The sequence below is a fragment of the Amblyomma americanum genome, chromosome 6, assembly GCF_052857255.1.
Source record: "Amblyomma americanum isolate KBUSLIRL-KWMA chromosome 6, ASM5285725v1, whole genome shotgun sequence".
NCBI lineage: Eukaryota > Metazoa > Arthropoda > Arachnida > Ixodida > Ixodidae > Amblyomma > Amblyomma americanum.
This window is the reverse complement of record NC_135502.1, coordinates 76386797-76412890: the sequence shown is the minus strand read 5'-3', so window position 1 is coordinate 76412890 and position 26094 is coordinate 76386797. Positions and strand designations below refer to the sequence as shown.

At 46.0% G+C, this 26094-nt stretch overlaps 1 protein-coding gene across 2 annotated transcripts in view; it reads right to left on the bottom strand.

Moving 5' to 3' along the window:
* Window positions 1-419: 419 nt before the first annotated feature.
* Window positions 420-26094, bottom strand: part of LOC144093736 (uncharacterized) — a 42982-nt gene continuing 17307 nt past the window's right edge. The window contains exons 1-8 of one of the 2 annotated variants that reach the window (XM_077627414.1): window positions 22608-23442; window positions 17762-17881; window positions 15065-16030; window positions 13721-13791; window positions 8617-8711; window positions 5651-5922; window positions 3500-3639; window positions 420-774 (exon numbers count right to left, since the gene is read on the bottom strand). In XM_077627414.1, coding sequence (XP_077483540.1) covers window positions 616-774; window positions 3500-3639; window positions 5651-5922; window positions 8617-8711; window positions 13721-13791; window positions 15065-16030; window positions 17762-17864 — 1806 coding nt within the window. In that variant the 5' untranslated portion in view covers window positions 17865-17881; window positions 22608-23442 and the 3' untranslated portion in view covers window positions 420-615. Of the gene's footprint in view, window positions 775-3499; window positions 3640-5650; window positions 5923-8616; window positions 8712-13720; window positions 13792-15064; window positions 16031-17761; window positions 17882-22607; window positions 23443-26094 lie in introns of those variants that run through there. The other variant, XM_077627415.1, reaches the window with a different exon arrangement.

The following is a 26094-nucleotide window of genomic DNA, read 5'->3' as shown; positions in this document are numbered from 1 at the left end:
ATATCACGAGTTTCAGTCTAGTAGCGAGAAAAAATCTTCCATTTCTGATACTGAAGAAGTTGGCGCGGAACAACGAGGACAAGCGAGACTCGCTTGTCCTCGCCAACTGTTGTTCCGCGCCAACTTCTTCAGTATGCATATCAACCTACTAGCCCAACTTTCCGCTCTACTAAGCTTTCCATTTCTGAACTAAACTTCTCAGGAATAAATGCGTTCGTTGGTGCCGAACAACTACCGAGAACCGAGAACTAAAATTGGCTGGACTGGTCGTCAGTGTCCCTTTCAAATAAGGCAGATTTTGCAGCCAGTACTCAAAGGCTTTGAGGCAGGTTTGAACATTTTGCAGCAGTAATTGAAAAAAAAAACCGTTAAATTAAATTTAAAGAGACGGTGCGATCAGCAAGCGATGCCAACGCGAAGACTTTTTATACTTCGTTTCTGTCTTTATTTTAAAAAAAACGTGTTCTCGCAGATTATGTTACATAATAGAGTATATTCAGTTGATACCGTGAGTTATGAGCACCTCAGATATGAATCATTGAAATGACTTGTTCTTTGATGAGGATAATGAAGATGAGCGCAGATGAGTAGTTTGTTGGTCGTCGCCTGGCGTTCTCACACGGCGTTCTCGTAGATCCAGCCCAGAAACTCGGTGATTCTCGTGTAGACTCCAGGGAGTCCTTTCTCGGCGCACTTTATACCCCACGACACAACGCCTATCAACGTCCACTGCGTGGTGTCCGATTCGAGCATCAAGGGCCCCCCGGAGTCACCCTGAAGAGAGAAAGAAGGAAAAAAGTAGACAACCGGTTAGAGTTGAAAACACATTCAAAGTTCAGTGTGGGAGTAACTACGCTCAAATACTTCTGGTGTCAGGCAAAGTGACGATTAAGAAACAAATAAAGACGATGATGAAAATGAGGATGATTATTTGTCTTTAATGGTGCAAGGGCTTTTGTGGCCAAAGAACGCCATGGCACAAGGCATTTTGGTACGCTCAATGCGGGGTCAGAGACTCATTTTACAAGCATTTTACGCAGGAGAAGCCAAGCCCCAGGCCAGGGGAAAGCTGTACCGATTAGAAACAGGTAGGCACCCGGCGGCACTGGGGGTCAAAGCCAACCCCCCCACCCCCCCTTTATCGCACACTAGTAAGAAATAAAAAAGGAAGGGAAAAGAAGCTGATGTTTCGTAACATGAAGTCTCCGCATTACACACACAGCAGTCCCGCCATACAAATTTATATTTCGACGTGAAGGCAAGTATAATGAACGTCCAGACATTGACACAGACACATGGCAAGGCGGGGGAGGGTAGGGTCACCTGAAGGGGAAAAAGTGTTACATTTCAAACTAAAGAACCGGTGTGTCTGCCTTTACTATTCACGGCGTGCTTTTATTTTTAATGTTCCAACACTATGCATTTGAAGAATTGATTTCGGATGAGTTGTATAATATAGGATGCCAATAATAAGTTTTACAGTTTCAGCGCGGTTTCTACCTCTTGCTTACGAGTATAACGACACGCTGAGTGATGCATGCTCCAAGCACCAGTTTGGCATCGCCTTTGAATTTGCCCACTCTAGGTGTCATATGATTGATTCCCCGTACGAATAATAATAATAATTAGTTTTTTTGGGGAAAGGAAATGGCGCAGTATGTCTCATATATCGTTGGACACCTGAACCGCGCCGTAAGGGAAGGGATAAAGGAGGGAGTGAAAGAAGAAAGGAAGAGAGAGGTGCCGTAGTGGAGGGCTCCGGAACAATTTCGACCACCTGGGGATCTTTAACGTGCACTGACATCGCACAGCACACGGGCGCCTTAGCGTTTTTCCTCTATAAAAACGCAGCCGCCGTGGTCGGGTTCGAACCCGGGAACTCCAGATCAGTAGTCGAGCGCCCTGACCACTGAGCCACCGCGGCGGGTGAACGCATAGAACGAATGAAAATTTCTGATGGCAAGCACACGCGGGAGAATAGAAAAACAATGTTTTAAGCTGGACAAAATGCAAAAGTAAAATGTCGACAGTGCTGCGTGACACCACGATAAGCTTCCTCTTTCTGGCTTGTTTATTTTAATAAACACATCCTCTAGCGATAAACAGTAGGTATTAGTGTCTGCATGCTGGCGCCACCTCCATCGAAAAGGCGTTGGTGCTGGTAGCCTGGCTCCGACCAAAACTCGCGCTCTTTTCCAATCTAGGCTAGTGTGGTGATAGCAATCAAAACCTCCTTCTGATTGCGTTTCCTTTTTTTTACTAGTATCTTATAGTAAGGTGTTGATTGTGGCTATTCCTACTAATATATCAGGCATTTACCGAGTGAATGAGCAACAAAAGTAAGGAAAGGCCTTCAAACTAGCTATAGACTGCCTCTTGAACTTTGTTTTGGCGTTGTCAGGCCAGATATATCACTTTGAAAAAGAATTAGATGCATTGGAGTAAAACAGAGTAAAATCTCTACAGCACACTCCCTTTGGGGGACAGGGTATGCTGCCCAAGTCCCGGGCTAAGTTTAAATCACTAAATATACGGAATGCTTACTCTTGACAAAAGAGGAATATTCCCACCACAAAACATACCAAGCTGAAGCAACTAAAAATTGGAGGAAGCTTTTAAATGTGGTGTTGAGGTCTTGAGATTTTAACCTTGGTTAAAATCGTTGTAACTGCTCAAACATAGTGTGTTTTGAGGAGAGAATTTGTTTCCGTTGCCAACCGTAAGTGCTTCGTATTTTTAGTGATGGAAATCTAGCCCATGGCTTGGGCAGAATACCCTGCTCTTGTAAAAGAGGGCGCTACAGGACACAGCTTACTCACTTTTTACTCCAATTTAGACTAACTCGTGTTTAGAGTGGTGAGGAACTGTTTCAAAAGGACTTATCTCCAAAGCTACTTTAGAGAAAACATGCTGCATTTCATGCGCAATTAGAAAGCATGCATGGTTGCCTCGTTAGGGTATTAGCGAGTTTTAGGCGCATCGGTGTAAGGATAATCACTCATGTTCTCTGCAAAAGATTGTTCCGTTTGAATTTCCCCAACGGATTCAGCATGCTCTCTATAACCTTCTACTCTACCAATACGGCAGGACAAGTCAAATGAATAATTTGAGAATTAGTTATCAAACTTTCATCATATTATAAAATTCATTTGCAACTATTACTAGAGCGACCATTACTTTAGAAAATTTTCATTGTGTGCCCTCCAGAAATTATCCCACGCGTGCAAGCTTAAAAGACTCTGCGCTAATGTTTTGTGCAGCGTCTGCAAAAAAGAACGAGCACATTCAAACACTACATTCATCCCCGCTGCATCCTCTGTGATTTTGGCGAACGCACACGCTGTGACGTTCTTATGTCGATTTACTTGAATATCCTTGTTCTTAAAGGTACAAGGACATTCTTTTTAAAAAATATCCTTTGAAGAAGGATATTTTTTCATTGTTCTTGAAGGAACAAGAAAAGGAACGGTGATATGATGAGTGCACGAGAAGCACTTACCTGGCAGGCATCTTGCCCTCCTTCCGTCGTGCCGGCGCATAGGAATATCTTCGGGATGGCTTGCGTAAACTTGGACTTGCACTCTTTGTTGTCCCAAATCGGCAGCGACACCTGTCTCAGGATGGAGCTGGAGGGACCGCCTGCACATGAGCGGAACTTCCGGTCAGAGAGGCACTACCGTATACCAACGGCACGGACTTCTATTTTGCATAAACGGTGGTCGTCTGTGCACAAACGTTGACTTGCGTACAAGCATCCGCAGGGACAGAATTCTGGCAGCGGCAACCACCAGAACTGTGTGGGCCTTAAAAGTTCCGTCTAGCTAAATCCAAAAGCTTCCCAAGGTCCCAGAGAAATGGCTTTCGAACCTCTGGCGTAGTGACGGCCGAAGTTGTTACAATGCCGACAACGGACGAATATGTGACGGGCAGTGCTAGAACGTTTCCTCTCCACTTAGCCCTTCTTTGCCACTACTCCTGGTACAGGGGGCACCGGCGGCTTTGTGTACACGAAGGACACACAGGCAGGAAAAAAAATCATTAAAAAAATAAAACGCAGGCATATGCAAAAGCAGCGCCGCCGCCAGTCTTCCGCATCGGGCCTGGGGGCAAAGCTTCTCTGTCCCCCGAAGCTCGCGAGTGGAGAAAGCGTTACTCAAGGCAAACAAGCCCTCTAGTGGTGGAGACAACGTAGAGATAGCGCGGCCTAGTCGGGAGAGCTTTGACACGAAACAAATGTTCTCAAAGTCAGCGTTCAAGGTAGGACAAAAGCGGTGCTGTCTTCCACCCCCCCCCCCCCCCCCCCCGCTCGCTGGAAACGTGCCTTTCTGACTCTTCTCCCCTCCCTCCCCTCTTTCTTTTCAGTTAAGATGTGTTTCTCCTTTCCAAATGATTACGTTTACTTTGGGGGAGAGAGCAGCGGCGTCCCTGCCCGGCTGCCACAGGCAAATAGAGTCCCCTTGGAAAACGTGCCTGTGCGGGACGTGATTGACTTCAGGCGGCGCCAAACACGGAAATGACGCGGTCGCGTCTCAGTAGGCTTTGTATGTTTAATGTTTCTACTCGGGCGCATATAACGAGAGACGCTGTTTGAGAGCAAAGTAAAAAGAAGCCTTGTGGCAAAACGGCCGCCACCTGTCTAACATAAACATGGACACGTTTACATTGCCCCACCGCAGAGCTGCTTTCTAATCGCTTTCCTTTTTTTCTGCTTTATTCTGTTGCCCCTCGAATGTGTGTAATAAAGACAACAGAAGGGGCAAAAAAGAAACTCGCTCACTCCTCTGTATCGTGCAAAAGCGTTCAATATGCTTAGCATTTATAGGGCCTTTCACCTCCCAGAGAAATGGTCGGATCGGCATCACGAAACGCACAATTATTTGTTCTTTCCATCTACCTTGCACCAAGCAACAGATCGTGACCTTTAATTCCGAGAGCCGTGCCGCAGAGCACACACATTCGCCACTTCCTCCAACGGTAGTCGACAAGTAACGTGTCCTGCTGGCAACCCGGAGTTCCCGAGTTAATTCCACGCTCGGCGCAATTTCTTTTTCTGGACATCTGCAGCGATGTAGCATCGAACAGCGGACATTTATCAGCAAACCTCAAACTTTTTGGCTTTTTTTAGCGTTGAGCATTGCCTCAAGGCGCACATAAATATAATAAAAAATTAATGGGATGAATTATATAAAGAGGAAAATGTTTGCACAATGAAGTTGAAAAGACCGAGACTACTCTCGAGCAATACATCAGGCACCTTTAGCATACCGTGTACCGTGTTATCGTTGCCGTTACTGGAGTACCAGGAGCCCGCCCACCGTCAGTGAGCACGCGCTGATCGGTTCCGATGCTGCAGGTGCGCGCGCAGCTGCCGGGTACCTGGTGCCGTCTGGCGCCGTCAAGGAGATTCGCGCGTGCGCATTGGCTGCGCGCGGGCTCCCGGTACCTTGATACCGACATTACCGGTAACGATGACACGGTACACGCTTTGCCAAAGGTGTCTATTGTTTGCTCAAGTCTCGCGCCGCGAGAGCGTCTTGCATTCCACTCAGGAGAACCTGACGGTAGGGACGCATGCGTGCGACGTGTTTTACTCCTTACGTATCTTGGTACAACAGGTCAGGGTGCAATGCGCGCGTGGCCTAATACTCACCGAAGGACAGGGTTCCCCATCCGACCACCGTGGCCAGCTTCCCGATGAAGGACTCGTCGGGGCTCTTGGGCAGGCAGATGGGCCGGATGTTCTCGGTGAAGCGCACGCGGCGGCTCATGCGCAGCAGCGAGATGTCGTTCTGGTAGGTGTCCTTGCGGAAATCCGGGTGCTGCCTGATGCGGGACACGTTGAAGTCGCGCGGCAGCCGGCTAGTCGTGTTCTGCTTGAAGTCGTACTCGCCCAGCCGCACCGTGATGTTCTGCGGACGGAGCCTGCGCGTCGTCCCGGAAAAAAAAAAACAAAAACATGCACGGTAAGCCTTCATATGCAATCACTGCTTCAAAAAAAATGATGGTTGATTTGCGTTGTTAGGCCAAATGCGAATTAGGTGCGCGAGCAATTCGGTTTTAACTTCGGTATCGGTGTACAGGTTGAGTGTTCAAGGGTGGCAGTTGTTCGGATAGCGGTAATGTGTTTATGTTCATTTTGGTTAGTCTCTCCTTTACATTTACAGGTCCCTAGGAGTGCTCATACCACTCCTGGCGCAGTGTTGCAGCAGTTCAGCAATGGGTCACTGCCCTTCTATGGCAGGTGCTACCGTTGGAGGGACTTGGGTAGATTGGGTTTGGCTGCGACCCAGGTTTGCCTCTCTCTCTCTCTCTCTCTCTCTCTCTCTCTATATATATATATATATATATATATATATATATATATATATATATATATATATATATATATATTACAGAAAGGTAAACGTATTTGGTCGCTAGAAGTCAAATCATTTAGCCATAGATTTATTTTGAGTCGACGTTTCGGACAGAGCCTGTCCTTTTTATATACACACCCATCGGATAGTGGGCAGGTGAGCAGCCTGCCACAAAACCGGTTTCAGACAAACACATAACGGCTAAATGCGGGAAATGCGCACTTTTAGTGCGCTAGCAGGAAGCATGAAGCAAAAAGACAGACACGAAGCGCCTTATGTGTGTGCCGTTTTTTTAGTTTTCGTGTGATATACATCCGAATCAAAGCGAGAGACGAGTGCAAGCATACATGCACGAGGACCTCTCCATTGTTCAGGTTACTCTATGCCGCTGATTCTGTCATAACATTATCACCTACCATTTTCACTACGCCCCTGACTTTCCTTCCCTGTGAAAGGTTATATTAATACTTAGGAGGTCTGGATGAAAGACGCGAAAACGCACGGTTTTCGCATTACCTATAGAAAGGATACTCTTGTCATTAGATGCAAACAAAGCAGCGATGACTGTGAGCCTCATACCACCCCCTCCCTCCATCAGCTTTTGAAAAACCTAAGCTTTTGAAAAACAATCTGTCATGTTAAAACTTCCCTGAAGTACCCTCAGAGAAGTAAAAAATTTCAACATCGTGCTTCTCAATAAAACCTTAAGACAACAGAGCTGATGCTAAAGCAACTGCTAATTTCTTTTTCGAAATAAGAGACATCGAGAAGGCTGCTGAGGTCACAGACAGATATGTACTTTTACGATGACATCTCAACCTTAATTATAAATGTTGTTTTGATTTGCTTTGTTGATTAGAGTTCCTCAACTAAATATCGGAGGAACGGTTGTTCAAGCCGACACACTGAACAAAAAAGCCCAATTTGTTTTGACGCACTAACTAAATCTGTTTTGATATACTAGTTCACATGCCTATTTTTCTCGTGCACAGTAGGGTGTATCTGAACCTTGAATTAATTAGCTAGGAAAAAGCCATAAAATCACAATGGGTCGAGCAGTTCTGAGTGTTGTCTAGTTTTTCTCTGTCATGTAGGTTCCTCTGTGCCAAAATTCTGTCGGTAACAATTTGATTTAACAGGCGCTGCACATCTATGAAGTACTCCGAGAATAGAATCACAAGATTGGAGTAATACCACGAGCGTCCCCTTTAAGACGAAGGCTTGAATAGCCAATGTCTCGCTTCACGTGGTGATTTTTTTTTTTGTAGCGAAAGCTTTGACAGGATTGTTATAGCTATTATAGCTCTGCATTCTACCGGGGAATCAACAGCGTAAGCCGAAAGGCTTTAATTACTTAGCGAATTATTTTAATTTAATTAGTTTAATTACCACTTGCCCACCGTGGCAAGTGGCGATGTGGGGAGAGGAAAACCTCCCGCTCCACTTTTAGGGGAGAAGATGGTGATGAAAGCGCGATAGAGAACAGAGAGAGAGAGAGAGTGAGAGGCGACAGGTGGTTTAATGGACGGGGAGGTTATGGCGAGAGCGGAGCGATGCGCAACCAACATCAAAACTATACTGGCGGACGACTTTTATGGAAATGTAGCAGAGTATAGGCAGGAAAGGGAAGGAGGCGGACCATTGTCCTCATTCCGTGGGCAGTGGGTTGTTCGTTGTTCAGGCTAGGGATGCGGAGGGGTGAAATAGGGAATTTAGAAAGAGGGTGCGGGGTCGCTAGTGCTGAGCAGCACTAGCAAGTAGAGAAAACTTTAAGCAGCGCACTGAATTTAACTCGCATTGCAGAAATGTGCAAAGCGGACTGAGTCCGCAGCTGAGGACGTTTTTTTTTTCGACATTGAAGCATCTTCAAAACAATCAAATAACCGGCATGATTTAAATGTGCACATTTCTAGAAACAAAATTCTGTCTCTCCTCTTTAGATGGGGCACTACCGCTTATGTTCAAAAATGCATTTCCTCACCCTATATCATGTAAATGAGCGACTGACCTCAATTTCGTTAGACTGTTTTTCTTAACAAATACATTTAGTTTAAATTGCAAAACACCTAATCTCATTCTGCACAAAAAGTAACAAAGAAGACATTCATACCAGGAAGAAAGTGTATATATAATTTTACAAATAGAATGTTATTGAGTAGCGTGCATTTCAACTGCGGGTCACGAACATTTTTTTAAATCCAAAAATTGTATATTCAGAACCGTTCATCGAAAGCGTAGGTTCGAAAGGGTTAAAGCTTACCCCTGAGTGCAATGGGCGGCTGTAATCACGTATCGATCACTGATCAATGCACCACCGCAGAACTGGTCGTCATCCGCTTTTCGCAAGAGAGCAGCCTGAAAGGTCGAACAAAAATTAGCAGACGGCTTAGCACGGCTATGCGCGGAATATCGTGCAATAGCACTAGTTGTGGTGGGCCTTACGTGCTGGGAATGCGACAGCATGCTTTGAACTAAAGGCCTTTACACTAAAGGCATTAACCATGAAAGCCCAATATAAAGGCCTTTACCCAGAATATATTTTCCACTAAGGCCTTCACCCTAAAAGCCTTTACCATAAGGCCTTTACCCTAAAGGCATTTACCACAAAGGCCTTTCAACTAAAGGCCTTTTCCCAGAAGGCATTTACCTTGAAGGGCATTTACCTTGAAGCAGGCTTCAGGAACATACGTGCCCGAAATCGGAAAATGTGCACACTAAAAAATTCATCCTGTACTTATTAAGCATCACACCTGAAGAAAGCAACCGCGTTCCTGTGAAAAGTCATAGCCGGCAGTTATCATAAATGTCAGCGCAATGTACCATCGAGGGGTGGCTATTCTTTCTTCTGATACACGTCTCGAAATGTTGTACGTCTTTCGTGACGATGTCATCAGACACTGCCTTTATCACTTTCCATTTCCTCACGACCTCCCGAACGCTTCTTAAAGCTGCTTGTTGTCGAATTAACTGTACACTTAGCAGAATAAGGCGCACCCCACGTTTCATAGACAAGTAAGTAATTTAATTCTGCGTACGGGAGAGCCACAAAGAAAACTGAGACTATTTTAGCTGACAGAAAAAATCGCCGCGTATATGTGCAAATGTCTCACGTTTAGGCAGTTCACAGCGAAAACACTCTGTCACAAATGCTACCGATATATCTCATCTTCGATGTTTTCAAGGGTATCGAAGTGTAGCTCGTATATACTGACTCCCTTTGCGTTTCATGCGACTTGCTTCTAGTATTTCATGAACCACAACGCTTTCGTTCTTACCTGAATTTTCCAAGCTTTGACTTTCATCTGCATGCAGATCAAGTTTGCATGCATTCTCACATAAGTGTCATCGCAACGCTCAGCACGTTTTTCCTAGTGCTCGATCGTTGACTTGTTCCCTCTCAAGTCCCACGTAGCTCTTGCCGCATGTCAAGGGTACTTCCTACGTCACTCCAGTGGAATATTTATAATACGGGCCAGCGCGCTCTTTCCTCCACTGAATGAGCTGGAATGCGAGTGAAGAACTTCCCCAGCCTGTCGGCAGTGAGCACTGTACACTCTTTTTAAGGTGGTGGAGGTGGTAGTGGCTTTATTAAAAATAATAGTAAAAAGGAAGGAAAATATTTTTGCTATCCCCGGCATCTGCCATCGATACTGAAGCACCTGAGCTGGGGCAGAGGAAATAAAGGACAGCAGGCAGAATGGAGAAATGAAATGAAAGAGGTGAGGAGACAGGAAGAGAGGATAGGGGGAGAAGTAATATGTACAAACTATTTACACTAAGAAATGTGTCCAGGTTGTGCGCGTGATTAGTTCATTTTAGAGGAATTAAATCACACACGCGCACAGCCCTGTGTTGGTTACAACTGGAGTGGGGCGTCCAGTTATTAATCGTTCAAGGTAGAACTCGCAGAGCGTTCGGTCACTGCGTGTAACTACCTGACGGAGAACAGACGGGACGTCAAGCCCGTGTGTTCGAGGAATGCACAGAGGCTCACCATAATTCGCTCACGAGTGCGCGCACTGCCCTGCGGCCACAATAGCGTTTTGATGGAGTCTGGTAGTATGCCCTGCGCCCTATAGGCCGCGAGCATATCGCGACGAGCATCGGCGAACGCGGCACAGTGAAGGAGCAGGTGTTCTAGTGTTTCCACTGCACCGCATCCGTCACACACATCACTCGTCGCGATTCCGTGACGCACCCGTCGTTCCCCGGGCCACACGCAGCCAATGCGCGCGCGGAGGATCATTGCACGTTGTGGGTTACTCTGTCAGTATACGTACACGAGGAACTAACATCAGCACTACTGATGGAACATAGCTTTCTGACTTCCGTTTTGGTTTGCCACTCTTGATCTGCAGGGCACCCCTTTATATTGACTCTGTGTAGTATGGAGAGGCTCAACGTACCCAGTCGAAAAAAAAAAAAACGACAGAATTGTGTAAAAAATACGACAAAATATTTTGTAGTTTTGCCGTAACGACAGAACTTTCTGTTGTTTTGTAGTATTTTTCTTTAGTACTGTAGTTTTTTTCTGTTATACTTTTCTGTAGCCTTGTTTTTTTAAGGCGATAGCTTTTAATGCTTATACTCGCGTCCGTCCGTTACATTATAAATCACGTGACCTTTCTGTACTACTTTTCTGTAGTCTTGTTTATTAAGGCGATAGCCTTTAATGGCTGATACTCGCGTCCGTCCGTTATATGATAAATCACGTGACCTAGATCTCGTGATCTCTGTGCCACGCTCGCGCCAGCTGCTCTTTTTCTCTGTCGTGAAATGAATTCAAGCGCGGCAAATTAAAATCAGTGCAATGAGTCGCAAATGGCTTTCGCCTTCCCGCAGTTAAGAGATATCTAAGTGTCTCCAACTAATTTTCTGTAGAACTTCTCTGTAGTCTCTAGTCTTTAGTGCCCTGTAGTACTTTTATGTAGTAACTACAGAAAATTCTGTTGTTACTGCAGAAATTTCTGTCGTTACTACAAGTTTTTGGTCGAAAACATCACAGAAATTTTTCCGTTGTGTTTTCAGACTGGTTATAAACTGCCTGAACGGTGTATTGAATTTTTTTAGATCTAGCAGTTTTCTTTGTTGCATCAGTCAAGTTTTCCAAAAACTTCACAGGGCCAAAGACGAATGTTGACGCTCAAATCCAGCGTTTTAAATTATGAAGAGTGTCATCAAATTCATCATAACGCAGTTGGCGCTGCTTAAGTCGCATCTGTGCTTCATGCAGTGTACCAGTGATGCCCAAGTCAAACACCTGCAGGCTTCAGGGGTTCTGTGATCGCTGTTCAAAGCGGCGGCAGAAAAATCCCCATGAGATGGACAGGAAGTAATCAAGACGGGATATAAACTATTATCAAAGGTTATGAAGTATGGTGCCTTACAAACGTATACAGTCGACAACAAAAGTTTACGGGATGTGGGTATCCGAGAAATAAAACATTTATGCTAAGTCACGCAAGCCAATCGGCAAAAAATACAGGCATGTAGCGGGAACTGGCATGCTGCCTCCGCTCGTATAAGTACCAGGCAATTGGGTCGCCAGGCGGAGCTACAGTAAATGCATTCCTGAGCACACGCATCAGGTAAACTTCTGCTGCCGACCTACGGTAACCCATAAAGTCAGAAGGGTTGCGAATTCGGCACGCCGTGAACTGATAATCTCAACGGAATTGTGACATTAAAAGCAGTCCATGATAGGAAAGAAAAGGCATACGCAGTCCCGCGCTAATATTAAGCGATAGCGTTAGTAATCTCTTTCACGAGAAAAGCCAGCGTTCGTCCGGCTTTTCACGGTGCAGCGGTTAAGCGCATCGCCTAACCGCTGCACCACTTCGTCAGAAGTGTTATGAAAACTGCGCTCCATCTATGAATCCACGAAAGAGAAGGAGTACTTGCGCGGGAGGGATCTCTAATGCTATCGTATATATTGCGCTCTTAAGGGTAAGTTAAGCATCGTTCGTTTTTTTTTTTTTTTTTTTTACTGGAGAAGTATGATGATTACATGCGGCAAGAGCTACATAAGGCAGACGAGGAGCTGCATCGACAATTGCTCATGTAAGCACACACGTCCCTGCAAACAGGCCCGAACAAACCGCTGATAAACTGCGGGATTAAGGGAAGGGCAAGAGCGCAGTTGCACGGGAAGGACTGCAAATATGTTACATAAAATTTGAAGGAGATAAATACATCAGCAACACTACGTTTGGAGCCAACAAAGATGTTTTGCTGCCACATGATTTTACTTACTACAGAAAATGGAGTTCTCATGGCGTCTGTATTTATTTATGGAATAATTACTTCCGATTTTAAAATCACCCATGCGCTTGTCGATGTTTGAATTAAGTTTGGAATTTTTTCTTTTACAACAGTAGAATGCTTAAAAGCTTGTGTATATGGCTTTATTAATGAATTTTTAAATTGTTTGTACTGCGCTTTATCTTTCTTGTTTTTGTATTTCGTGCAATATCATATATAACGATCGTTATTTAAGTTCTGAATTTTCGTTTTTAGCCCTGGTAATCTATTTGTTTCGTTTTGCATCGCATGTAACGTTTTTCTATGTTCATTAGCTTTGTTGTTACTGAATTTTCTGTCTGCGTTGACGCTCCTTTATTTGTAATTTGGTTTAGTTCCAATTTATCGAGGGTCTCGTTAGAGTTTTCTGACTGTGGGACCCTCGCCTGTATATTGAAGTTTTTGTGCTCATCCCTCGTGCAATCAATAAATTCTTAACCATTCCTTTAAAAAAAAACACACACACACGTCGATACTCCTTTGGGCGTCGGATAAGCGATACTTCGATGGTGCATTTGAAAGGCTTCCCTAATGGTAAGTGGTATAAGCACAAGTATCTCTTCATCATTAACCAGACGTTGCCTTCCAAATAAATAGTTTCTAGTATTCGTTCATTCTGCTATGTGTTTCGTAGTTGTCTCACCTGTGGCAGGCTATTTTGCAAGTCATTCAAATGTTCGGAGCAGAAAGTTGGGCTAGTGGTTGGGTTCTATGTATGGAGGCATTTCCAAGAAGCAAAAATGGACTAGGACGGACAGATGCGAGCGACACAAACGGCAGCGTTTGCGTCGGTCGCCTCTGTCCTTGTGTTAGTATTTTCCGTATGGGAACTGCCTCCTTACTTCCTGCAGTTGCAGCAGCCATGCACTGCAATCTTTCTATAGGTCAAATTACGCGACATAATGGCATGAATTTCCTGAGTTGATGCTAAGTGGCGTCATTTTAAATTAAGGTAATCGCCCATGCATAATGAAGGGCATCACTATCGCCGGTTTCTCTTTCGTGAAACTGTAAATCATAGGCGTTTCATGGGCACAACTTCTTCAACCAGGCAGGCTCCTTACCATCCATGTCCAGTCGTCAGGTTTGGCTATGGTTCCACCAACGATTCTTGTCTTGAAGTTTAGGCCGCATGCTGGAAGAACAAAACAGCACTGTACACAACGCGAGCGAAACGAGTCCGAGTTGCGAACTCCTACGTAATCAATGCGACTCTTTCCGCAACATTCTTTTGCGCATTACTGTCCACGCAAGCTCCTTAGAAAGTCATCTTCTGGCCTTGAGAAGCATATCTGTACCCATCCTTAAGCGAATTCGTCATATTTAGGGACTGCCATGTAGACGTGTCTCAACCTGCTCAATTACCTTGGCGCTGCCTACAGAGCGCGGCGTCGGGGGCTCCACATCCGCAAGATCATTTGCTGCCGCCGCAGCTGTATACTGACAAACTGCCTCAGAAATATACGGCTGTCCTCGGGCGAACTACAGTTGCAGACGCCTTCTGCTCACTCAGAGAATGACGCAATGGGCTTAATCGTTCAGAAGACCGAGTAAATAAAAAAGTGCAAGAGCCTCATGTAAGGTTGAACTGTCATGGTGCAATCAATAAGTGGCGGATCGATTGCGGAACGGATCTCATACATTCTGATTCTTTCACTCCTTCTATCTGTGTTTCAAGGCGGCAGCGCATAAGGAGTGGGGGGGTGCAAAGATTTTGTATAAAATGTGGTTAGAAAGTAATGCAGACATACTAGCTTGGCATGCAAGCTTGGTATAACGCGCACCAGCATCCTATACACGAGGGCAACGAATGTAATTATCCCCAGCTGTAGCACGAATGAAAGAGGCGACAAAAGGAGGCCTCTATATAGCACAGCGTAACATCAGCAATGTTTGTAACGCCGCCGCCAACACCTACAAAGCTCCTCCGCAGCGGGGAGACCAGTTTTCGCGACCAGCACCCAGCACAATTCTCGAGAAGACTTAACATGCTCCGTGCTTTAGGAACTTTGAATGACGCGTTTGTAGCATATTATTCAATGCTTCTATCAAAGCCATAAACCCCCATTTGACAGCACGTGAACATGCCGCCATGGAGCATGTGCTATCTACCGAAAAGTATCCAGGACGCGCGAAAAGCAATCTAGGCGCACAGGTGCCGTGTCTTCCAACAGTCGCCTCATTTGAATGCCACTCATTACAGCATGTAAGCCCGCCCTTAACCTCCACATGTGTGGTCTCTGTCCATCAACAAGTAATACAGATATAGGGTTCGGCTGCCGCTCACATGTCTTAGAAACTTTTGTCCCCGATAGTATATGCAGTCAAACGATGTCAAACAGAAGTTCAAGGTAAAGCGCCGACCCCATCAGTCGACATTCGCGCAGCCGAGAAGGAAGGTAACTCACAAGTCGTCAACTGCGCCAATCCAGCGGGCACCGGAGGCAGCGGCTTCTGACGCGTTGCAGTCTGGCCGGCGCCCGGGTTGGGCCCGGACTGAGGCTTCGGCAGCACTTGGTCGTGCACGGCTGCCTCTTCCTCGTCGTCATCCGGAAACTGGATGGGAGCGTTGGCCGTCGGCGTCTGGGGCGGCTTGGGCTTCTGGGGCAGCGGCTGCACTACGGGAGGCTGTACCGGTGTGGGCTGCACTGGTTTCGGCTGCACAGGTGGAGGCTGCACTGGTGGAGGCTGCACAGGTGGAGGCTGCACAGGTGGAGGCTGAACTGGCGGAGGCCTTTGAACTGGATTGGGCTGCGGTTGCAGTGGCGGCTTCTGCACTGGGGGCTGGGGCTGCACCGGTTGATTTGGAGATGGAACACCGCCGTGCCCGTGCACATCTTCATCGGGAATTCCGGGATGGTCAACGCCGGGGTGGTTGGGACCGGGCCCGCCGGGGCCGTCTTCATAATCCGGGTTCTGCTCGGGTGGACCGGACGGTTTCCTGCCGATGTTGAGGAGGCCGCTCAGGATGGGGAACAGAGGCTTGCGTGGGTTCACAACATTGCCGAAGAACTCGTCGGGGCAGCACACGCCGAGGTGGCGGTTGCCGACAACGCAGGAGTAACTGAGGAAAAGGTCAAAGTTTTCCAGGAAAGCGGGAAGGACACACTCCCTGACGTAGCGACACTTGCCAGGACCCGAAACCGGTGTCGTGCATATCTGGAACTGTCGCAGCACATTGATGGCTGGTCCGAAGAAGGAGGAGCGGCCCCGCGGAACGTTGAAATTGTGTCCCGAGCGCTGAAGGTTTTCTAGGAACTGGTTCACGACGTTCTTGTCTTGAATGGGGGCGCCATGAGGATGTTCGACGTCCTGGCGTTGCGGCCTGGACTTGCCCGGGTTCAAGACGGGCTTTAATAGTGACCCTAGAAGCCCTGAAAAGTAAATTCAGTGGCATTAAAGACATTAGGGTGTAGCCATAAGGGATAAACTTCTGTAATCTTAGCTCACCTCAAGAAATATAGTTACTGAATTAAATGTATGACGACTCTATTCCACATATGATTAGAAACTGTACACTAACCAAAAATTACTAAATATGGTTGTCCTCTATAAGCTCGAGAACTTTTCAAAACATTAGCAGAACACCAATTGCATCCGCCCCTCCGACCAAGCAGCATAGGCGACCTGCACTGCAATTTTGCAATTCTATGACTAAGAACGAACATCTATTTTCGATGGTGTTTGAGTTTCGCTAAGTAAAGCCGCCACAAGTGTTGATGTGGAATGTTCACAAAACTGCCAGTCCTGCCCATTGCCCATTTTTCTTTCGCTGTCGACTCAGTTTTGCCTTCCTTCTTTTGAACTTTTATCTGTCAGGATGCGAAAGGGAGATATGTTCGATTTTCAACTGCGTACCTGTGGAGGCTGCTTCACCATAAGCGCTGGTTGCATTCCTGACTTACTACGTGTGCAGTGTGCGTTTGTATGCCCGTAAGTCGCGGACTAGTTTCCGTACTGAAAACTGTCGATTTTTGCTTATTGACAGAACCGTTCCGGATAATTTTTTTTTCCATTCTATGGGCCAGCCCCTACATCTCGGGAATGCATCGTGACAATTGGAGATTTGACTAATGTATAGCCGAAGGAATATGGTAGCCGCTCTACACGGGAAAAGAAAGTTGTCTGAAAAGCCGAAAGGAGTAATGGAACCAAGTCGAGCTGCTGGGTTTGTCATCTATTTTCTGAGTCATATGGAAGACGTGTCGACGTATGTAAGTCTAGCTTTACGCACCTCTCTGTCGCTTTTCTTTCGTCGTGCAGTGATTCCTAATGCATTTGCCACGCACATGCAGAATGTTTTAAAGGCCGCCTACCCGCCCGAGTGCAGGAATCCAGGTTTTCCCAGCCCGAAGGCCGTATATGAGGTGCGAGCTCATGGGCGCGCAGTAAATAGAGGCGCATATGTTGCCCGTGCTTCTGCCGACGACGCGCAGGAGATCTTCATAACCGTGGCGGGGTTTCTCAGAAGTGCGTGGCGTAGCTGCGTTTCAGTACGGTGCAGCGAGGATTGTGGGTGCGCAGCTTCCTGTGGCTTCCATGTATGCTCAGTAATGCGAACGAGAACCGACCATATGGTCAGTATAGTTGGATGAAGGTTGTTTGCAAAGCAGTGTGGAATATTCAATGGAGAACATCGTACGCGGAACAGCGTAATTAAACACTGTATGAAAAGCGTATGGAGAAAATTGTGTGTAGAATACTATAAGGGAAACACTATATATTGATCAAAGTTTATAAAACATTGTATCTACAATATTGCATGCAAAGCATTGTAAGTAGAACATGGTATGTAAAACCCACACAGATTGCATCCAACTCATTCACGAAACAATTATGACTAGCTTAGCTGGTTATGTTCTCTTTTTTCTCTGTTTGTGTGACCTCGTCCTTACGCCTGGGGTTCTGAAGGCTACGAGACAGTATATTGACAGCCTAAATGGCAAGGGTTCATAAGGCAATAAAAAGCAAGCAGCACAACAAAAGATTTTAAAAAAATACTTTATTGTCGATTATTCATTTCGACGCTTTTCCTGGCTGTGTGCACTCACGAGATGACAAATCACAGACGTTTGAACAAAATACAAATGGCACCATCCGCTTACCTTGCCTCTTAGCTCGCACGAGAACGGTAGAGTTGTCTCCTGTGGCCGCTACTGTGCTCGCTATGGAGACCGCTACCAGTGCGCCCAGTAGCCCTCCGCGCATACTCGGTGTTCTGGTAACTGTTCGCGCCAGAAAGAAACATGGGAGTTGATGAAACAAGCTGAAGCCGCGTAACGATGCAGCAATGAAGCGCACATGATGGAGCGGCCCTCGGCTACGTACACCACAACGAGTGAACGGGGTTGAGAGCTGGTTTTCAAGGCTAAACCTGTCGAGTTATTTATAGCTCGTTCTTGGCACGCGGCCGCTTCCGCTACACCGCGGGGTGAGCATCAACACGCTCTCAAGGACTGTGCCTGCTGCTTACTGCCCGTGGTTTTCGATTGTTCTCGCTCGTAGAGTGGCTAGCGACCACTGCGCAGCTCACTCGACAACCCCGATCAACTTCGTGGCGTTACAACTGTCGGCTACACTACTATCATTTACTAGAGAGATGAGGGTGCGGCTTCATTGTACTAAAACTAAAATACCACAACAGTGTTGCACCTAAAGTGGACAATGCGTATATACAGAAGGGAAAAACAAATAGGAGTATTTATTCTGTGCACGTCAGACACTACCAGGAAAGCCAGGTTCCACTTTCGGCGCCATGCGTGACAATCGCGAGCAGTTGACCGCATCATTAGAATGAGGGCAGCGATGTGTAGTGTTATAATTGGCTTTTGGGGAAAGTAAATGGCGTAGTATCTGTCTCATATATCGTTGGGCACCTGAACCGCGCCATAAGGGAAGGGATAAAGGAGGGAGTGAAAGAAGAAAGGAAGAAAAACGTGCCGTAGTGGAGGGCTCCGGAATAATTTCGACCACCTGGGTATCTTTAACGTGCACTTACATCGCACAGCACACGGGCGCCTTAGCGTTTTGCCTCCATAAAAACGCAGCCACCACGTTTTGATGGAGGATACGTAGCGTTTGTTTCTCTATTTACGCTGGAGTAATTCTGGTGCCTGACGCATGTGACATAACGCGAACTCATCTCGCTCCCTCGTGTTCTAAAAGAGATAGGAAAAGTAAACTTGTTTGCAGTGTTGCAAATGAGAATAAGTATAAATTATTCACCGCCTTTACAAAATTAGAAGTAATGGAAAGATGATGTGATTTGCCCCTACGTCTAAACAAAATTTGTCAGTACTACGAAGTATAAAAAATTAGAAGTAATGGAAAGATGATGTGATTTGAACCCACGTATAAGCAATATTTTTAAGTGCTACGAAGTAAGGGTCAATCATTGCCTCTTTTGATTGTTTTCAGTTTGGTCTTTTGTTTTTCCTGCAGGAAAGACGCAAACCGCCTGGAAATTGAAAACCGATTACGCGGTGATGAATAAACAGAACGAACTGCTCAGCTTTAAACACCGAATTGAAAGCAACAACTACTTATCACTTAAAGCATCACGCAGGTGCAGTGAAAAAGCGCTTTTTCTGTAATCTTCTGGTTTGCGAAGAGGATACCATATTGACAGAACTATTGCACGTATGAGTATAGTTCGAAGTATACAAGCCTGCTTCTCGCGTTTCAATATTGTTCCCTTGCTTCAGACATTTCGGGCTTAGCAGTAGTAACTTATAAAGCAATAATTCCTGCCGAACAGGAAAAACACTCTGCCAAAGGTATTTCTTATAAATATGGATATGATGGGAGACAGCTTCTTATAAGCGGGTAGCAATGTGAGAGCAACCTCGTTCGATTTCCTTTGCAACCTTGGCTTTACCTCGCAAGAGAGTCCCATGTCTGGGCACGTTCGTGTTCGGAATGGTTACACACGAAAGGTGGCTCTCGTTTCCGAGAACATGTCACTTTTCATTTATTTGCACTTCTATGAGCAGTGTGCTTTCTTGCGAAAAACCTACGTTTATACAAGCACATATTCTTGCAGCGCAGCGGGGTAATAACATTCCCGTGTGCGCGACAATATAAAAAAAAAGCTTTTTTGATGGTTATCAGCATCACCTGTCCTTTTTCGTATTCAGGGGGCATTCATGAAACTACCCGTTTATAAATGGTTGATGAACGATGGAAACAGTAGACGTGAACAGTGACTCCTTCTACGAGCAGCTTTACGAAGGAAAAATGTTTAGTGAGGCTGTTGCAAAACATGCATCTTATTCAGTTAAGCACATCTGGAGTTGCGCAGGATGCCTCACGCTGAAGGATTCATCAACGAAATTCGCACGTGCCTTATTGCTTCAAAAAACAAACGGGACGGCTTCGAATGTATTGCTTTGTTACAAGCATGATATTTTGGTGACCTCGTAAATTATTACTAATCGCCGTGGGGTCCTGACCCAACCTAATGGAGTGTTCCCCGAACTTTTTTCGCTCACTACCGCGTTTCTTGAGCGATAAACGCTTACCCCAAGGCATAGCTATGAATGAAATCGGCATAATTAAGAATTTTTCCGTCTTGATAAGCAAAGGTTGGGGTGTTTCATATGTTAATGAGAGCATTTAACGACCAATACTTCCACGCTTTTCTTCACTCGCAGTTTCTTCCTTGGTTTCCTGGGCCCAATGTTGTTCTCCTGTTTTCTTGAGAAAGTCCTCAAAGCTCTTAACAGCCAGCACACTGGAAATGCATTCCCACTCTAGTTGCCTAAACGTTTCAGTTTAATGAACTCAACTCCTCCTACGCTGGAGTCAACCTCGCCCAGGATTACGTATGGACAGAGTCAGCTACGAATGAAACACAATACTATGAGCACGTGTATTTCGGCGAATTATTTTTCACTGATGAACAGTACGCTTCGGGAAACCCACCTAAGCGAAAAAAAGCGCAAGCACTCTCACAACTTTCAGTAAAAACCTTCCAAACAGGCTCAATACTGCGCCCCAAATATGTCTGAAGCCGCGCGCTCATTCGCTGACCATTATACATTTCAAGCATGTGACCATTTTTGGTCATTAATAATTTCAGACACGTCTATGTCCTCGCGTGGCTATGGAGGCAGAGAAAAGAAAAAACAATTAAGTGCACTTTGACAGAGCTTCTTCTGATCGAAAAACCCTACGCAGTGGCGTAAGAAGACGTGAAAGGAAGGCAGAAATACAGGGCTTTTAAGTCGTGTTATAGTAATCTCAGCAAACTGCTATTGACGCAAAACTATCAATGCAAACTAAACTTCGAATAATGAAAGCGAATTATTGTATCAGCAAAAGAACTTAAGGTTTCTGAGCAACGAACTATGTTAATTATTTCTATTGAGAACTACCGGTAATGTAAATGTCAACATTAAGAGGCCAGAACATGTAAGTGGACGCGGCGCATGCGTGAATTGATCTTGGGAAGGGAGTGTCCGTACATTTCGCAGTTGCGGCCAAACTAAAAGCTAATGCTGAATATTCTATTCGAAAAAGTGGGGGAATGCGCGTCAAATAAATGGTCTTTTTTTTTTCAAACTGTTTACACTTCCATGTAAGGATTAGGGGGACGTCCGATCGCCGTTTCTGTATAGGCTCAGTTTGAAGGAGACAGTATCGCCATCTACCTCTGTAATATTCTTTTGAGTTTCTGCGACGTCTCCATCGATGAAAACAACTTTTTCGCAAGAACACAAGGTTTCTACGGTCGGAATTCATATTTACCTTCAATTACGGCGACAAATTATTTTGTAGTAATCTGGATGCGGCAACGTTACAGGTAGTTTAGTAAATTTACTCGTCAAAGACGGCACAAACACAGAGAATAGTAGCTCCTTAGGCACCGCAAAGAAGAAAAAAATCCTTGCGCAAAACTGCCTTTGGCTGGAGATAACTGTACTATTTTTAACTCATGTATAACGGCAAGGTCAGCATAGTTATAGCGTCGGTCTACGATGTCTCAGCGTTGCGTAACTACAAAACAGACTCGTAGTCGGGAGCTTTTTCTTTAAGCATTTTGAATAAAACACTAGTACTGCGTCTGTTTAAAAGCTGCCCATCAGAAAATAGCGCACTGAAAACTATTTTACTGTATAGTCACCTCGATCAGCTTCTTCAACTGCCTAGCGTCCTCACTCAACGCAAATCGTTAACACGTGTCTCTCGTCCTCCAAACGCGTGAAAGAAACTGCGAACGTCGCCGCGCAGAAAACAGACTTACACAAACCGGACGCTAAACTATCTGCGCACAAAACGACCCTGCGGCTATAGCTCACACAGGCCGTATACTCTCTTCCCCAGAGGCATCACTCTTCCACGGCTGGCGAGACGGAAAGGCGCAGGAGGCGTGTTCGCGTTAAGCACCGCGAGACGTGCGTCTAAATTTTCCTGCTCGTTTTGTATGCAAGAGCTTTCTTTTGAGCTTCCTCGTAAAACCCAGCACGAGGCTAGTGCTATTGACACCCACTTTTAGGTGCATTCGAGCGAGCAAATTAAGTCGATTTCTTTAACAGTGTCGGGGTCATTAATAAACGCGCGTGTTACTTACAGACACGCCGTACCACGCCACTACCTATACGAAGTTCGTTTGAAACGGAGTAGCACTAACAACCAAGAAAATATCCTGTACTGTAATGGTCCGCGGACCATTTCAGAATTCCGATGCGATGCCTTATCGATCGAATTGTACGCATTTTTTTTTGTCCCTCCTCTACATACTCTGCAAACGACATACACAAAAAGTGGTGCGCGAAATTTTGGAATAGATCATCCACCTTTCCAGATTACGTTTGACATCTGTCTAGGCCTAAGCCACCTGCCAACAAAAAGCCGAAGCACTTCTAGATAGATACAGAAGCAAACAGAAAAAAAGCGCGCTCTTCTCAATGTCAACACGGTCGCGCGCATCCCATCGCCGCATGCACTCACCCGTTGGTGCGAAATTAATCCTCGACTCGCTGCTCTCGACACTGGGTGCATGAACAGTGGCGCTCGGTGCACAGTCCACTCGAGCTCAGCTCCAGCGTGGTGTGCCCTCTGGCACGGAGCGTTAAAAAATCGCGCGTCAGACGAGCACCGAACGGCTCTGTCGGTTTCCCCCAGCACAGTTGCGAAATGTTGTCTAGCGATTGCTGCTGCTCGGGGTAGCTTCTGCGAAGCCGCCTCTGCTGCTGCTCCTCCTCAGCCGGAAAGAAAGAGCGAAAGCAACCAAGCTCCGAAGGGGCAGATTAACTCGCAAAACACGCGCCGTGCGGTCGCTTTCCCAGTGGCGTAACGCCACCGGCGACGTCGACGACGTAGACGCTGGTAGGGCGGACCTTCGGCGTCGTTTTTTTTTCCTCCCTCGAGGTACTACTCATCTCTTTCTGTGCCACGGCCGCGCAGCTTTCACTTGTTTACTCCTTTCGTTCTTTCTTTTTTTTACCCTCTTCCCTCTCTTCAAGTAGTCTTGCTGGCGCATGCGCCCTTCGTAGCGCGAAGCCAACTTCTTGCGTAGCCACCTCTGCTTGGTGCCGCTGACGTCATGATCTTGCGCTTACCAGATTCTTGCACGCGCGCTGCATTGCAGCCAGACAATCAGCGCATGCAGCCAACGCGGGCGGCTCGCCAGTCGTTGGGGGGGGGGGGGGGGGGGGGGGGGTCACGATTTTGGACGTTCGCCTTGAAACGTAACGGGGCGTCCCCGGCTGATCAGGCGCCACGGAGCCTATCTCAAGGCAAATAGGCGGCTCAGTAACTTGCGTCGTGGCTTACCAGCACGTACGAAACGCCCTGAGGTGGATTCAACCCGGCCATGACTCTTTCTCAATCCCTCTCTCTCCTCTTCCATTTTTTTTCTTTTTGTTCTTGCCCAAGTTGGCGTCTTCTTGCCTGTTTTGCTTTTCTCTTTGAATTGCTACATGTTTCACCCTTCGCATTGTTCAACGTCCGTTTCCGTCCATGCCTATATCTCTGACTCGTTGTTGCCTTCCCCGTCTCATTAAGATAAAGGCGGCCAGTTCCCCGGGGCTGAGATCGGCGACCTTTAAGAGCGTATAGTTCGGCGCTGTCTACATCGGTTGCATACAACAGCGCCTCTCTATGACACGAAAGGACGTGGGTTAACTGTTCTTTTCCTAAGAACTCCGTGGAAGCCGCGAGACAATAACCACGAAACAAAGGGTACCACGCACGAGCTCTTAGGGGAGAGTGTTCGTGTCTTCCTTAACAAGCAGTCTGTCGGTTACTTTCACCCTGAGTGGCTTTTGCAAGCAGCCCACCTGTCCTTGAATTTCCTTATACCACCCGGAAGCCACGCGAAAGCCTTTATGTCCGCTTAGAGCGTCACATGTGAGTGACGCCCGCAAACGCACGCACCTCTTGAGCCCGTAACTAGCACCTGAGGTATGCATTAAGTACCGGAACTTTGTTTCGGAGAACTCAACGTCAAAAGAATCCGCTATACGATGCGTATAAATAGAAGCAAATAAAAATCGAGGCATTACGGTACGTTGCAGACAACGCTGTAAGAATGTTTTCTCTTTGATTCGATAACACGCCTCAAATCCAGCTTTCTTGGACAGCACTTTTAATTGTGAGGAAATTGTGGAATATTATAAGATATTGTTGTGAACATATTGATCGGAACGATCTAACTTTCCGCCGCGTAGCAATATCTTGCTTTTAAAGTTTGTCTTGCTCTTGCACCGAGCAGTTAAGACTGACATGAAAAACAATATATTGTGCATTTTGACACTAAATAGCAGAAAACCAGAAACGACCCGAGGGGGCATCCGAGCAGATATTGGTTGTTATGGTGCAGTCTTACAATGTGTAAAAAAAGGCGTTTATAAATAACTTCTCGTTGAATAATGCGTTTTACCATAATTCCTGGATATCTTTATAAACTGCCCTTTCGACATTTGACTTCCGAAAGGAAAAAATTTCTCCCATGAGCATTTTGACGAAATAAACGCTTTTCAATTCAATTCGATCCCACGAAGCTAGTCTGTTAGGCTGAGTTCACGGGCCTGTGCAGCTCGACGTGCTGTAACTATTTAATGAGGATTCATTTGGATTTATTTCTCTCAAAGTCAGCCTCACGCTAAGATTAAGCCATTCCTTGTCATATGATAATTCATATGTGCTGATAACATAAATGTCTTGTTGGAAGTTCGGGCACAAGTCGGTATACAATTTGTTCCAGCCAGCCGGCTGTCCGCAATAATAATTTTTTCGCATGCGAAAAATATCTTTTTTTTTTCGTCTTAAGCTTTAGGGCTTCAAAACGTGTCTTCATCTGTGCGAATTTCAGCAAGCTAACCTGTCAGTACTGTGACCCTTAACCAACGAATGGGAGTCGAAACCCTCTATACGAAGCGTGGGGCTTCGCCAGTGACGGAGAACATACGACTGCCCTTGCATTATTCAGTGCCAGCATTTTCTATGGTTCGAATTAGTGATTCACGCAGTACTACAACGCTCGGATTACAGCACAAGCAAGTTATTTATAACTGTACGCAGCTATATTCTAAGCTCATGCGTCAGACAGCATTGAGTTCCCTTCCCCCCATGGATAGTGCCTCGCAGAAACACACCTCGACATTACAAAAACGCAGCTAGTGCTAGCGCAAAACCAGTGCTGCAGGCAGGCTGGTTTACAGGAGCCTGATGGGATGCATGGTCGGTCGCCGGCCGGTTACGTGTGCCAAAACGCATAACAAGCTACCGCAACTTCTACAAGCACCTCAGCGCCCGATGTCCAGGGCTCGTTTCCACTTGTTTTTCCGGCCCACTTAACCAGACTAACACGGCGTTCAACTTAGCCATTATGATTATTTAAACGCCGTCCGTTAGTTCCACTGTATACTTTTTGGTCTAGAATGAACGCATATGTATATCTGGCAACGACGATGGTTTTGATGGACATCTCCTAAGACGAATGGTATGGCGGGTCGGTACATGGAAGCAATTAAACTGTTCAGCACGCAGCCTCATTCTTGTACAGGAACTATCTCCGCAAAGAAGAGAATAAGAGAGAATTGAACTCCGCTGAGAGGAGTAGCTCTGACGTTATGTGGTAGTTCTTTAGTTTCTACCGTTTTAACGCCGAATGTACAGGGGCTTCGTTGAATAATGTCAAATTTTATCGTGTGATGCACATCAAACCTTCGCGAGGAAATGCTACTGAGGAATTAGGGTTTTCGCGTATCATAACGCCGTTCACTAGAGATATTATTCTTCGGCGCCTTTCATTGCTCTGCAGCGTGACGCTCAAAACGCACTTTCAGAAAAGAAAAAGAATGAGGTCTTTTATATAACGGAACGCTTTTGTATGCAAACTGGGCTGCAGCACATTCTTTTTGAAGTTGCGCGAACGTTTATTTGACATAATAACGTATCACTAACTGCAGGGGACAAAAAGAGGAAAGGAACA